Source organism: Aythya marila (genome assembly GCF_965140915.1).
Source record: "Aythya marila genome assembly, chromosome: 3".
Lineage (NCBI taxonomy): Eukaryota > Metazoa > Chordata > Aves > Anseriformes > Anatidae > Aythya > Aythya marila.
Window position 1 is genome coordinate 2,664,642 of NC_139044.1, and position 13,068 is coordinate 2,677,709.

The 13,068-nt window shown below is 47.2% G+C and overlaps 1 protein-coding gene across 1 annotated transcript in view; it reads left to right on the plus strand.

Moving 5' to 3' along the window:
- Positions 1–13,068, plus strand: part of MACROD2 (mono-ADP ribosylhydrolase 2) — an 852,361-nt gene that overhangs the window by 834,826 nt on the left and 4,467 nt on the right. Inside the window, exon 17 of the mRNA XM_082757433.1 lies at positions 9,690–9,773. Within this exon, the coding sequence (XP_082613559.1) occupies positions 9,690–9,773 (84 nt within the window). The remainder of the gene's footprint in view (positions 1–9,689; positions 9,774–13,068) is intronic.

A 13,068-nucleotide genomic window follows, 5' to 3' on the forward strand; every position in this document is an offset into this window, starting at 1 on the left:
CACATTTTATCTCACACCCTGTGATGCATATTAGTGTTGTTTCCCATTGTGAGCCCGAAAGAACATTTACAATTTTAGAAAACACTGCATAATGGCTCTCCGCAAGGAAGAGAAGCAAGCGTATGACTGCCAGCACCGACACTTGCTCTGTCCTGGCCTGCAAAATTGTTTTCCTGGAAGCTCTGTAGCAGAAAAAAATTCAAGCCTGGACTTTTGCCTTAAAATTTTCCCCATGCAATAGAGCAGATAGATTTGGTACTCAAAATCCAGTCAATGCCCCTGAAGTACTCCAGGAATGCCAAAAACTGATCGCTGTGCGGCGGTGAGCTCCTAAGATGCGGGTGGTAACACCCAGGGCTGGTGATGACTTTTCTGGGTGTTGCTTTGGAGAAATCTTCCTTTTCGTTTTGCTTTTTAGTGTTTTGGAAACATTCCTAGTGTTGTGGGAGATGGGCAACCGTCAGGAGGACTGGAGCAAGTATTTTTGAGTAGCTAACACCAGCTACACTATCGCGGTCTGGCTCTGCACCTCCCTCGCTCACCAGAACATCAGTAGTAAAAGCTGAGCAGAAAAGCACGATTGCCACCACCCAGCTGAAGCAACTGCGGTGGTAACTGGGCTGTTCCTTGAGGCTTGTCTCGGTCTGGGTGTATGTAGCATGCAGTTCCCTCCGGCAGTGCTGCGATTTAGGGACTTTGGCCCCTCTCATGGCTTACTTCTACGTGTGCTCTGTGTTGAAAGGAAGATGGGGTCATTCCCTGCTGGCATGGGGCACCCAGAGCTGAGCCCTGCCCTTGCCCTGGCCTGTCTGTGCCCAGCTGAACTCTGAAGGCTGCCGGGCCAGCACCCTGTAGGGAGATGCCAGGTGAGTGCTTCAGCTCTTCTCAGCTGAGCCTCAGCTCTCAGGGGACAAATGTGACCGGGAAATGCCAGTGAGTGGGGTTCCAGCCCTCCTTCCTCTCTGGAGGTAAAACTAAGGCACTTATTTTCTCTTGCCCTCCTACTGAATCTGCTTGCTGGGCTCTATCTTGTTTCAAAATAAGCTGCAGGTATTGCTCAGTTATCTTAAACAGTCCTCTGCTTGAAAGCAAGGCACCACCAAATTCATCATTTGGTACAATGAATTTATTCAGAATATGAAATGTTTTGATGGGACTATAAACACCCCAAAATGAGAACCGAGTAGACAAGTGCCGAATGGTGCTTCCAATATCACAGCGTGGTTGAGCTGACCCGGAGCTCTCAATTAAAGCGGGGCAGGAACAGCGGGTGCCTCCTTATAGTGCAATCGTGGTAAAATTTTTCTCTTATGTTCATCAAGTTATCGGTAGAAATGAAAAATGGCATCTGTGCTTAGGAGCTAATACAGCAATATAGCACTCGCTATACGTTTGTTCTTCCCTCAGTTCCTTTCAAGCTGGCTAGCATTGGCAGGCTTAGCGCTGTAGAGGAGAAAGCCAGGCTTTCACTGGAGAATTGGGTGCAGCAATCAGCGTTAATGACACCCTCTGACAGTGAAAGCAGCCCGAATCTCCAGCAGCCAGATTTCAGCGATGGCTTTTCTCCATAGGGCACGTGGCGCTTCCCGAGCAGAGTGGGGAGCATCGCCGTCAGGAACGCATCCAGCACTGTCATCTGTCACTCAGCTGTCCCCTTTACAGAGGGAAAACCACCCCCAGCCATTTATTTACAAGAAATTTCCTACTGCCCTTGGAAGTAACTATATATGCATGTACACACATACACGGGCAAGCGTGTGTATGTGCATTGCTCAGACATCTGTTACCGTATAGTTGAAGCTGGCTGTACAGCTTCGGCTGTGAAAGAGTCAGAGCAAAACTCAGTATAAAAAGGAACACACAAAACAGTGTATAGTTCTTTAATTGTTTTTGAAAAAGGATCATTACCAAACATGCGTCTTGGTAGGGGAAAAAGATATGATGAGTATCACCTGTGAGGCCTTTGTTACTGAGTGCTGCCAATTACCACTTCTTTTCCAGCAAATGAGTTTCATATTCTGTTCAGCTTGGTTCTAGGAAGCTAGCAGGTTTATAAAAATGAAAACAGGGTGCTCGGCTGGGACCTGATGAGCCTTTAGAAAAGGAAGTGCTCTTTCTGACTAGCGAGATGTTTCAGCCAGGTGCGATGGATACTCTACTTCTGGTTACCCAGGGTTTTAGTAAGTGGGCTTCTTTGTTCTTTTTTTTTTTTTTTTTCTTTGCCCTCCCCCTCGCTTTCTCATGCTGGCTGTGGCATCTTTGCCTCAGAAAACATTTGCAAATTCCAGCAGGCCTGCGAGGTGCCATCCGGTAACAGGCCTTTGAACCTTGCCACCTCTGGCTGTTGAGAACATCCCATCCATTTTAAGCTGCAAAAGGCGGGTTGGATAAATTACAGGGAAGAGTCTCCTCTCTCACACAGTATTTTGTTGCTGCCTTTCAGGTGGAACCACACACCCTCCTTATTTACTCTTCCACTGCTCTTCCCTGCCACTTTGAAGCTCATTTTTCACATACTTGGCCGCAGGCCTCCTTGAAAAGGAAGCAAACAGCGTTTTCCAGGGCTCCTCTTTGACTCCGCAGTAATCTCTTTCAGAAGCAGTGCCCCCAGAAATGAATGGTTGCGGTCGTAAGGGTGAGCAGCCCTGGCTACACTTTAAAAGACACTCAGGCAAAGCCTCCTTTTGTCCTGTGCTCGTGGTTCACCCTGTTGTTCTTGCCGTTGTAGCCAGGGTTGGGGACTTTGTAAAAGATGTGGTGGCTTGTCTGAGAGCGTTGTAATGTTTGACGGGGACTTTTGTCTCTTCCAGTTCTCAAGCAACTCTCTATTTGTGTCCTCTCAGGCTCTTACCCTCTGCCTCACCACCCATTCCGTATGATTTCTCTTTCTTCTAATTATCACTTCCATCCCCTCCCAAAACCTGCCTAGTTCTGGTACAGCTGCTCAGGCTGAGGATCAATGTGACCTCTTCTGTCGGGGTGGCTCCTGTAGAGGGGAATGGAAAAGCTCTGCACCATTTCTGGAATAAATAGCGCCATGTTCTGACAAACCCATCCTGCTTGTGAGATCTGGGACCTCTTTGCTTTCACAGTCTTGCTTTGCTGTAGCTGCATCAGGATTATTTGAAATGTTCAGAAAGCATGGTGAACGTGAGGTGGCAAGGGAGATTGAAGGGGCATGGTGCATGCCGATGGAAAATGCAGTGGCAGCGCGGGCTGTTCAGGTGTTTGCGATGGAGGGGAAAGCAAGGCCTACTGAAGATACCAGGCACCTGGGTCAGCTCTTCAAAATTAAGGATCCGAGCCCTCACCCCAGATTAGTGGCTCAGGGAGGGGTTCAACCTGCTGTGCAAGAGTATCTGGAGACAGACTAGAAGCCTGGCAGTGTGTGTGGTGTGATGGGGATGGATGTGCTGGTATCATTCGGGCAGGCAGTGGTTGCTCAGCAGGCTTGTTCCAATAACCTAGAGAGCAGAGAAATGTTTCCAAATGCCCAAAAGTTGGTTCTCCCCGGTGGAAGCTGAGCCTCGGGAGACCTGGAGGGTTCCTCTGGCTTACGTGAAGAGATCCTCCAGTGCTGCAGTTCCTCACACCATCTTTACCATCAGGGTGCTGGTGATCAGGAACTGAACCCCATAACTCAGGAATTTCGGTAAGTGGTCAGAAGTGGCAGGGGAAATGACAGAATGGGGAAGAAAGGAAAATAATTATTCCTAGAGACCTCTGTGTTTTGAGAACACCTACACTTTCTGTAAGACCTCTGAGCATGCTATCTGCCTCATTTTCAGTCAGGCAAATAGCGCACAAGAGCCTTGAAAGCAGTTCGGGCCAGGTAATCTCCTGGTTTGAATACTACCAGGCAACATTTTAGTTAGGTTAACAGACAGTAGTTGAAGAATGCGATAAAAGCCTCCGGGTGCTCCATTTCTGATATTCCCTGCCGTAGGGCTCTTCTCTGATGAAAGGTTTCACAGAAAGAGCATCTGGAAAACAGCACTGTGGCCTTTCTGTCAGAGTAAAAACTCAGAAAGGCCTTTTCTTAAAATTACATGCCCTTGCATTCATCAAGGGCCTGCTGCGTGCAGGTTTATCCTGTTGTGGCAGAGAGACAAAGGATACAAAGAGCTCCTGATGGGCATTAGTGATTTTAGAGACGCCCAATTTGTAAGGGTCTTTTGGGCTGTATTGCTGTGAGACACTCCTCCCTGCGCTCCCATTTCCACCTTTAGGGAAAAGGAGGCATAAGGAGATTTCCTAAGAGTATGTTTAGGAAAGAACTGGAAGGGGATAGCAATAAGTGGATCTAGGAGACTTTTAAGTCGCATTCAAAAAGTTGCAGTACAGCTTGAGCTGGAAAGAACAGTGACTGGAAGCAGTGCGATGCCTTTAGGCACAGATGCACGCGCAAACACAGAGGCGACACAATGCACACTGCACTGGAGGGACAGGGAGCCTCACAGCACTGGTTACCCTAGGAGACAAAGCCAAGATGCCAAAAGGGATGATAAATGCTCCCTTTAATGATGAAGGGGCTGTGAATCCTGATAGCCTGCACGTGGCATTATGAAATGATGCTCAGCTCCTTCCAAAGCCTGGTGAAGCTGGCTTCCCAGCCAGTACACCTTCCTCTGAAATCTCGAGATTTCATTTTCATCTCCAGGGTGTCTAATTACCAGGGAGTTCTTTGATCAAGCTAAAATATTCCAGAGGTAACAGATGGAGATGTTTATTGTTTGTGAAGCTGCACTGATCGCACCTCATACTCGACCTGGGCATCGTGGAAGGATGGCGAGGGAGAAACTGTCCTCGATCATCAGCATAACAAAATTAAGATGGGCCACGAGTGCTGTGATTTAGAGCCCTGAGAGCAGCAGGTGGGGGTGGTTTTGCACATAGAGCCATACATGAAGAGATCATAAATCTTTTTTGTGAGAGAATTTGGTCTGGCTGAAAGGGTCACTCGTGCCAGATGGAGGTGGTGAATAGGAGTCAAACCAGGCCCCTTAGTTCCTGAGTGAAACGGCGTTTATGCTACTAAAATACTGCAGTAAACAAAGCCCGTGAAGGCTTGACAGTAACATTAGCAAACGGCTACAGTGAAATGACTGGGAAGAAGGGAAAAACAGCCCTGGCTATTTGCAGAGCAAGAGAAATGGAACCGGTTTTGACAGATCAGACAATACAGCTCTGGGTCAGAAGAGCTTTGTCTTTCATTTTTGTGGCTGCGGATGAAAAATGGTGCCTTTGCACTGTAGCCGGAGAAATTCAGATTTTAACGAGCCTCTCTTTCTCACTGTCTCCCAATTAGGGGAAGCATATTTACAGCTAAATGCAAAAACAATAAATTGTATTTCATGGCTCTGAATCAGGGAAATCTGGATCACTCAGAATAGCTACGATGTCGTTTTCACATTATGTAACCACGGAGGTGATTTTTTTCAAGGTATATAACCAGAGCAGAAGCAACTGCTAGGCAAATAATGTAATGAATGTCCCCCGGCTGCAAATCGTCCATGGACAGGATAGCATTTTGTTAGAAATCCTGCGGTGTTACCTGAAACCGTTGGGCAGAGGTTTTCCAGATGCAACAACTGTGCCGTTTTACTGGAAAAAAAAATAGCCTAGCCTTGAACCATTGTGTTATTGGTAACTGTTTTTTCTTCAAGAGTTCAGAACGGTCCTAGGGCAAGGATTTCACACGTGGTTGCAAGACGTCTAGGGTGGGGGATTTGTGAAGGTTTAAGTTATCTTGGTGTTGGCTGGTTGCACCGGCGCACCTCACTCATGCATGAAATCTCATATTCTGTTTGTCTTAAAGCTCGGCCCTGGCATTAGAAGAGGCTGGGAACTAATTGCAGAAATCCAGCCTCGTGCTTCAAAGCCCATCTGATAAGCCCTTGCTCGGGGCCGGCAGGAGGGCGCTGCCAAGGCGCAGCTTGGAGGCTGGGCTCTGCCAAGAGCACCTGATCTCCCCCGCTCCCTCAACAGCTAATGGTGAGAAATAACCCCCCGGGAGCTGGGCAGCTGAGAGCAGAAACCCAATTGCGGCACCTTCCAGGAATGAGATTCATTGATTCTAGAGAGACTGAGGTAGGATTTTGCTTTGAATTACCTGGGAGAGGAGCCTGCCTCTCTCTCTCCTGATTACAAAGGCACTCCTCAGTATACAGCAAAGCCTTGCTGATGATCGGGCAAAAATGAGTTTTTATGGATCGCTCTGCATTATAGCTTCTAAGCCCACGTAGTTGCCCGATTTCATCGCTCGATATAGATATAAGCCTCGTGAGGAGGGAAAAGGAGGAGGGTTATGCTTTTCACTTATCAATTTATCAGGAGCATGGGGAAGCGACAGATATCTGACCTCTGTAGTCAGGCACTTTTAGAACTGATGCTAACAGACCACAAACACATCTTCATTTTAATGTCGTGCATTGCACCTCAACTGGGAGCTGTGTTTCCCAGAGAAAGAGTGGCAGGGTAGCTGGAACCACGTGGAACTGCGGACAGATTGTGACCGTAAAGGAGAAAAAAAAGATGAAATAAGAGCACAGAGATTTCTATCTCCCTAGTAAATATTTATCTTGCTTGTTTAAAAAGGGTGGGAGCCGCTCTTACCTGCACCAGAATCCAGTTGTCACCCACGGCTTTGCTAGCTCTGTAGGCAGCCTACAAAGGGCTGGGGCAATGAGCTCTGTCAGGAGCATGATTGGAAATGGTAATTGGAATTGAAAGGGGCATCTCCCAGGCTTCTTCTGAGTCCGTAACGCTCAGCTCCCGCTCAGAGACCCGAAATACCTTGCTTGTTTGTGCTCTAACCTGCAGCGATCGAAACCAGTGGGGGGCAGGGGAGGCCTCTGGAATAAATTGGCTGTCAAGGCGGTTCTGGTCTGGTTCAGATTCTGCTGCTTTTGTGAAATAGGCTTGCTTCTGCAAGGCGCTCAGTTTTATGGCACGGCAGGGGAGAAGCTTTGTGGATCATACCCTTTCCACATACGTGTCAGGGTAGAGACTACAGCTACCCCCCACCCACAAGAAGAGCAAGGGAAGAGATGAAGGTTTACGTTAAAAGAGTTTGAAAGTCTTCCCTAAGATCAGCTGGTACAGTGTACAAACGTCCTTGCAAAGCTCCCAGTGGTACTCAGTTTTGCTAAGGATTAAAATATCGTCTGCCTTTTTTTGTCCCTGAATGTTGTTTCTCGCTATCGTGTTCTTGCTCACAATATGCAACAATCAACATATGCCATGAAAATCATGATGTGGCCATAATCCAGTCCCCGAAGGGGTGGGAATTCAACTATTTGGTCTCGGGAGGAAGGGGAAAACACAGATCAAGCCACTAGTGTTCTTCTGACAAAGTTCATGGCCCTGAACCTTGTGAAAGGTCATCTGGCCGATTTGCTGCTGCTGTTGTAGCCCCCTTCCTGGCCTCAGCTTTTGGTATTGAGGGCCCTCAATGCCTTCCACTCCCTGCACCAGCAGCCCCAACTAGCACACACGTGCACGTGCACACCCAAACACGCACACGCGTGCTCAAGGTGCCGGGGCTTTAATTAGGCTCTGTCCTCAGCTAGCATCATGCCAATAATCCTTTGCACCTGTCAGCTGCATGAGAGGTTTCTGAAATTGAAAGCGAGAAACCTTTTGGCAGCGCAGGGCAGCCAGGCATGCCGGCTAGTTAATGGGAGATCTTGGGATAGGGCTGGGGAGCTCCATGCAGGCGTCTTCAGAAGCTGCCAGCCGCCACGGTATCTCTAGCTGTTAGAGGAGCTGGGAGCCCAGACACAACCTGTCACATCGCATCTGCTTTATTTGGTTAATAGACGGTGTTTGAGAGGAGGCAAAGCCTGATTCAGAGGCATCAGCTGCCAGTCGGAGTGCGCTGGTGCTGAGCGAGAAGCCCGGATCCCCACAGGAGATGTCTGAGCGTCCCAGTGGGAAACGCTGCATTCAGCACGGGCTGCGCTGGTGGCGGGGCAGTAATTTTCCCCAAATGTTGTTCTGCGTACAGCTATTTCCCCAAGCTAATCAAAAAGGAGCAGAAATGAGATCTTTCAGAGTAGCTTCCTCAAAAAGGAGTGCTTTGATGGCTGCCCAGATTTCATGGTGAGTTTGCTCAAAGGAATCAGGCAGATTTCAAGTGTTACCATCCTTGTGCTTGGCAAATTCCTGGTGTGTGCATACACACTTCCACGGTGGAGTGGCATGGGCTTACCCTCTGCACAAGCAAAGAAGAGCGATGGGCTTTTTGTTGTGTGAGAAACCTCAGGAGAAAACCAAGCTCCTTCTCCTCAGTTCCCGGGAGGAGCATCAGGGATCTGACGTGCGCGTGAAGTGGCCATCACCGGCATTCGCTGACGTGCCAAGTTCACCATCGCAGGCATTTTCAGGCATTTTGTGTGTTTGTGCGGGGCGGTGACTTACACCAGTGAGGAAGAGGTGAAACTGGTGGTATGACGACCCACCAAAGGGCTTCTGCCATACAACTAAGATCTACTGAAAGGATGAGTGACATCTCTCTGACTGTAAAGTCATCCATCGCCCTTTCCCCCACATTCACTGAAACGGTGAACCAGGCTTTCTGGTGGCTGCTTTTTGTTGGTTTCTGTATTTGCCGGCTCTTTGTTTCAGCATTTTCATGCTTAATAGAACTTCAGGAGCATGCTGGAAGTTGCCTGTGAGAGCCTTGCTTGCTCCATCAAGGTGTGTCGGCTTGCAGGTACATCAGAAGGAAAACTTCAGTGGTAAATATGTGTTTAGGGACGAAACAAACAAACAAAAATACAAAAACAAAATGAAATACAGTAGAACTGTACCGAAAAGGGACAGACTTTGAATGTGGGACTTTGTTACTGAGGTGGTAAATGGTTTGTGCTCAAAAGGAAAGCGTTTATGAAGCATTCCAGTCCTTGCTACGCTGGGCTGTCTCGCAAGAGCAGCCTGAACGGCTCGATTGCTAAGCAACCAGCAGCTTGACATCCTGGCGTTGAACCGCGGGATAGGTGCAACAGGTTTACGGTGGCTGCAAAAGTCAAGAAGCACCCTGGTGGAAATCAACGAAAAACAGGCTTCTGAGTGCTCTGAATAGCAGAGCATGAGGAGAACTGTGTATGAAACTGCAAAAAAACATTTTTTTCCCTTCATTTCAAATATTGTTAGGAGATTGAATCTAAGTTTCCAGGTAAGCCTGAGGCAGAAGAGATAAAAATGTGGAGTTTCAGCAATAAAATGCATTTTCCTACATTCAAATTCTGTTTTGCATCTGAACACCAGTGTATTTGAACTCTCACAGTATCTATTTTTATTCTGCTGGCTAGAGAAACTTGAGTGTGATTAGGTCCCCATCACATATAGCTGTTTATGAGCAAAGAGCTGCTTCGAAAATGATGAGGGAAAGGATGGCGGGGGGGGAAGAAGCCCGCACTATGATGGGGTTTGCTATTTAGGAACGGGTGCAGACAACTGCAAATACTCGATCAATTATTTTCAAACCATGTTCCTCCCCCTATATCCTCTGCCCTTTTCCTTAACAGCTGCCTCAATGCAGCAGCAGAGTCTGCAAAGATAAGAGCGTTCCGGGAGAGAGAGAGAGAAAGAAAAAAAAAAAAATACACACACACTTGGCAAAGGTGAGAATTATACATTCATTATGTACTTAAGTATAATATTTTCTCCTTTGGCTTGTCTTACAGGGATGCAAGAGGAGGAGGAAACTTCTGCAGAGCCAATGAAAGTTGAACTCACATGCGAAGCAGCAGAAGCTTCAAGTAATGATGGTAAGTTGTTCTAATAGTTTAGTTGTCCTAAAGTGAATATGTAGCATAGCTTTCTAGCATTTGTCTGTACATTTCTCCTCAAAATAAGAGGTTTACAATGCCTTCCACCGAGTCCTCTGGGAGCTTATGTGATGTCTACTGTCACCTGTTAAGAGACTTATGCAAGTTCATGCAATGATTCCAGTTAGGTCTCTGATGTCTGGAACCATGTTCCGAGTGTCCCATCAAGATACAGCAGAGTATGTTTCTCATGAAACGGAGTCCCTGGGACTTCTTGGAAGTCTGGTGGAAGTACCTTTCGGTGTCGTACCCCCACCTTGCTAATTGACTCTGTTTATCCGGTCGGTTGGTATATTCAGTCTGCCTGCCTTGTAACTCAACAGTAGTTTAGGCCTGCAAGAATTTTGTTTCACAGGTTGTTTTGGCCAGGATGTATCTGGTTTTGGAGAGTAGTCAGAAAGGAATAGTTCTGAAAATTTCTGAGCTAGTGTCTCTCTCTGTCAAGGGGTAGGAGTGTGAACTCTAATAGACATCAGGCTCCATCCAGCTCTGAGCTGACTTCCTTTCTCTTCTTCCTTGGAGTCCCAGCACAGCTCAGGCTGGTAGAAAAGAGAAGTTCTCTCCCTAGAGCATGTACTGCTAACAGTACTATGACGATTTTGTGACTCAGCAGTGGTTCTGTTTGGATTTATGAATATTAGCAGCCCGAGTCTCCCGACTTGGAGCTTCATGAAGTTGTTCTGGTTGACACCTTCAATAAGCGGGTGACCTAGCTGCCTAGCTGAGTACCGGGACCCTGCTCCAGCCCATCAGCATGTAAACAAGAAAAAGACCTTCTGTGCTCTTTCTGGACGGGATCAAGGCCCCGGTGCTTAGACTTTGGTGAGGTCAAAAATTTACCACCCTCATAGATGCACTCCTATAGCTGAACAGAACTACATCAGGAACTCTTTGGGTGCTCTTTGGCGACTCCAAAAAGCAGTGTTCTCAGAATTGGGCTTTCCAGTCACCATCTTCTTATTTATCCCAGAGTAGTCCCCTGTCTGTAGTGAAGGCTGATTCCAAATCCACCCTTGAAACTCTTTGGCATTTACGTAATAACAATTCAAAGTGTACTTTTTCAGATCTCCAAGTTAGAAATACGACTATAAGAATGAGATAGCGATTATGCAAAGAACTGAATGCTGATTTCCTTTCTCTGCTGTCAGATCATGCTGCAGCATTTGAACTGGTGGCCGATGCTGATACTGGCTGTAGAGGAGCTTTTGCGATTTTAGAGAATGGAAGCATGCCTAATGGGTTTTGTTGCATTTGTTTTGTAAATAGTGGAGATTATGCTTTCGATAGTAAGCATGCCAAATAAAGCCAAAACAGCCTTCTCTCCTCATCCCCCCATAACCGACCTGCCAAAAAATCTGTAGTCGCGTTATGTTGCTTTAATTTCTGATCCCTGGAGTGGCATGAGCTACTTACAGAAAACAAATTCAGATTTATCAGAGGAGTGTCTGTAGGAATTTCCCGCTGGAAAGAGGAGCGATGGCACAGCTATCGTGATGCGCGCTGCAGCGCAGCACAGTGGGGTCAGCAGATGGCTTCTGAAGTGCCGATCTTTGTAGGTTTCTTTGTTTCCGTTCTTGCTCATCTCACAAAGTCTTCTACACATAGCTCATCCTGTAACTTTTCTGCAAACTTCCTGTTACATGAAGTGATGGGAAAAGTGTGTTTACTCAAGCTGCAGAAAAGTACTCTGCTCTCAAGGGAAGCCTTCACTCCTCCACAACTTAACAGAAGGTTGTTTTTCATGTGGTCATACAGTACACATTCAAAAAACTATTGCGTGATAAAAATAAAAAATTAAAAAAAAAAATGGAGGAAAGATCTAACTCCTCACGCTTTATCTGAAGCGTCAAGTTTCACTGTAAAAGCCCCCACATTTATAAATGGACAGGGAACATTTACAAAACCTAATAAGTTTCCCTTTGACAGTTGTTGTTATGTAAACTGCCTGTTTTTCCTCCGGACCCCTTCTATCGGAGCTCATCGCTCCGCAGCTGAAAGCCCAAGAGCAAATCACCGGCTGCCCCCTGGCAGCCCAGCTCTGTTTTTCAATCCCGTGTTCTGTGCCACAGGACAAAGCACTCCACAAATGCAGCATTTAGAGATTAGCTAGATCTCAGCGTTGGTCCACCTAGCGAGCAGGGATGTAATGTAATGTGGCAATATATTTCCGAAATTCCTGGTCTCAGAAAGTTGGCTGTGATTGTCCATTGGGAAAGCTGCCTGATGGGCCAGTGCCGGGGGTGCACGTAAGCCTGAGTGGGCACAGAGAGACAGAGATGCAGGGCCCTGTTGCCAACGTACAGGTTGCTGTCGGCAACCGCAGCAAAGATCCCTGGTAATTAAATTTCTTCTACCCAGGACAGAGTTGCCAGTTAGTATTTTTAACAACGACAAAACCCACCATTGGCGGTGGGTTTCCCAGGTGGTGTTTCTCTGTGAATGGGCAATTTTTTCTCTTCCACCAGAGCTGTGAAGATTACTAAGGTAACTGTTAATTTCCAGCTGGTATTAGGTGGCTTGAGCTCTTTACTCCTTTAATAATGGAGTTCTTTGCTTGCCTTTTTTATCCTGAGCCTGCGGAGCGCTGCGTCTTGACTTGCTGACACAATAGGAGAAAAGAAAAATGAGGCAGTGAGCTCAAAAGAGGCGTCAAACCCAAAACTTGAGCTTGTTTCTTAAGCCGCCACGAGCTGATGAGCTCGGCATCAGCACCCTGACCTTCCGTGGCTGACAGGAGCGATACGAAATCAAGATCTCAGCAGCTAACGCCGCCACGCGTTTCTGTTGTAGATGCAGTGCCCAAGGAAAAGGTATCCACCGAGTAAACAGGTGCACAGCTTTCATCGCGGCACAGCGGGTTCAATTCAAAATAGGTAATTTGCTTTCCTGAGCAGTCGGGAGTTAGAGCTGAACGTGCTATCGCAGAGCTATATAGGTGGAAAGGGAAACATTGTTTAGGAAGCAGCTGAAGAAAGAGGTTATGTTTGCAAGAGGCTGACAGAGCTCCTATTTAAATCAACACAATCATACTTTTTGTCCTCTGCTGCCTGGGTCTACAGGGTAATATCCTCTGGGGGGAAACAGGCTGTCTCTCCTGGATGACTCTATGCTTACTTTTCCAGTCTCCCATTTACCCGTCTTCTCTGCTTAGATGCCGCGCTGTGATGCCCAACTACCTGACCTTTAAGCACGTAGTTGTCCCACAGGGTAGAGGCGGGATGCTGCAAAAGCACAT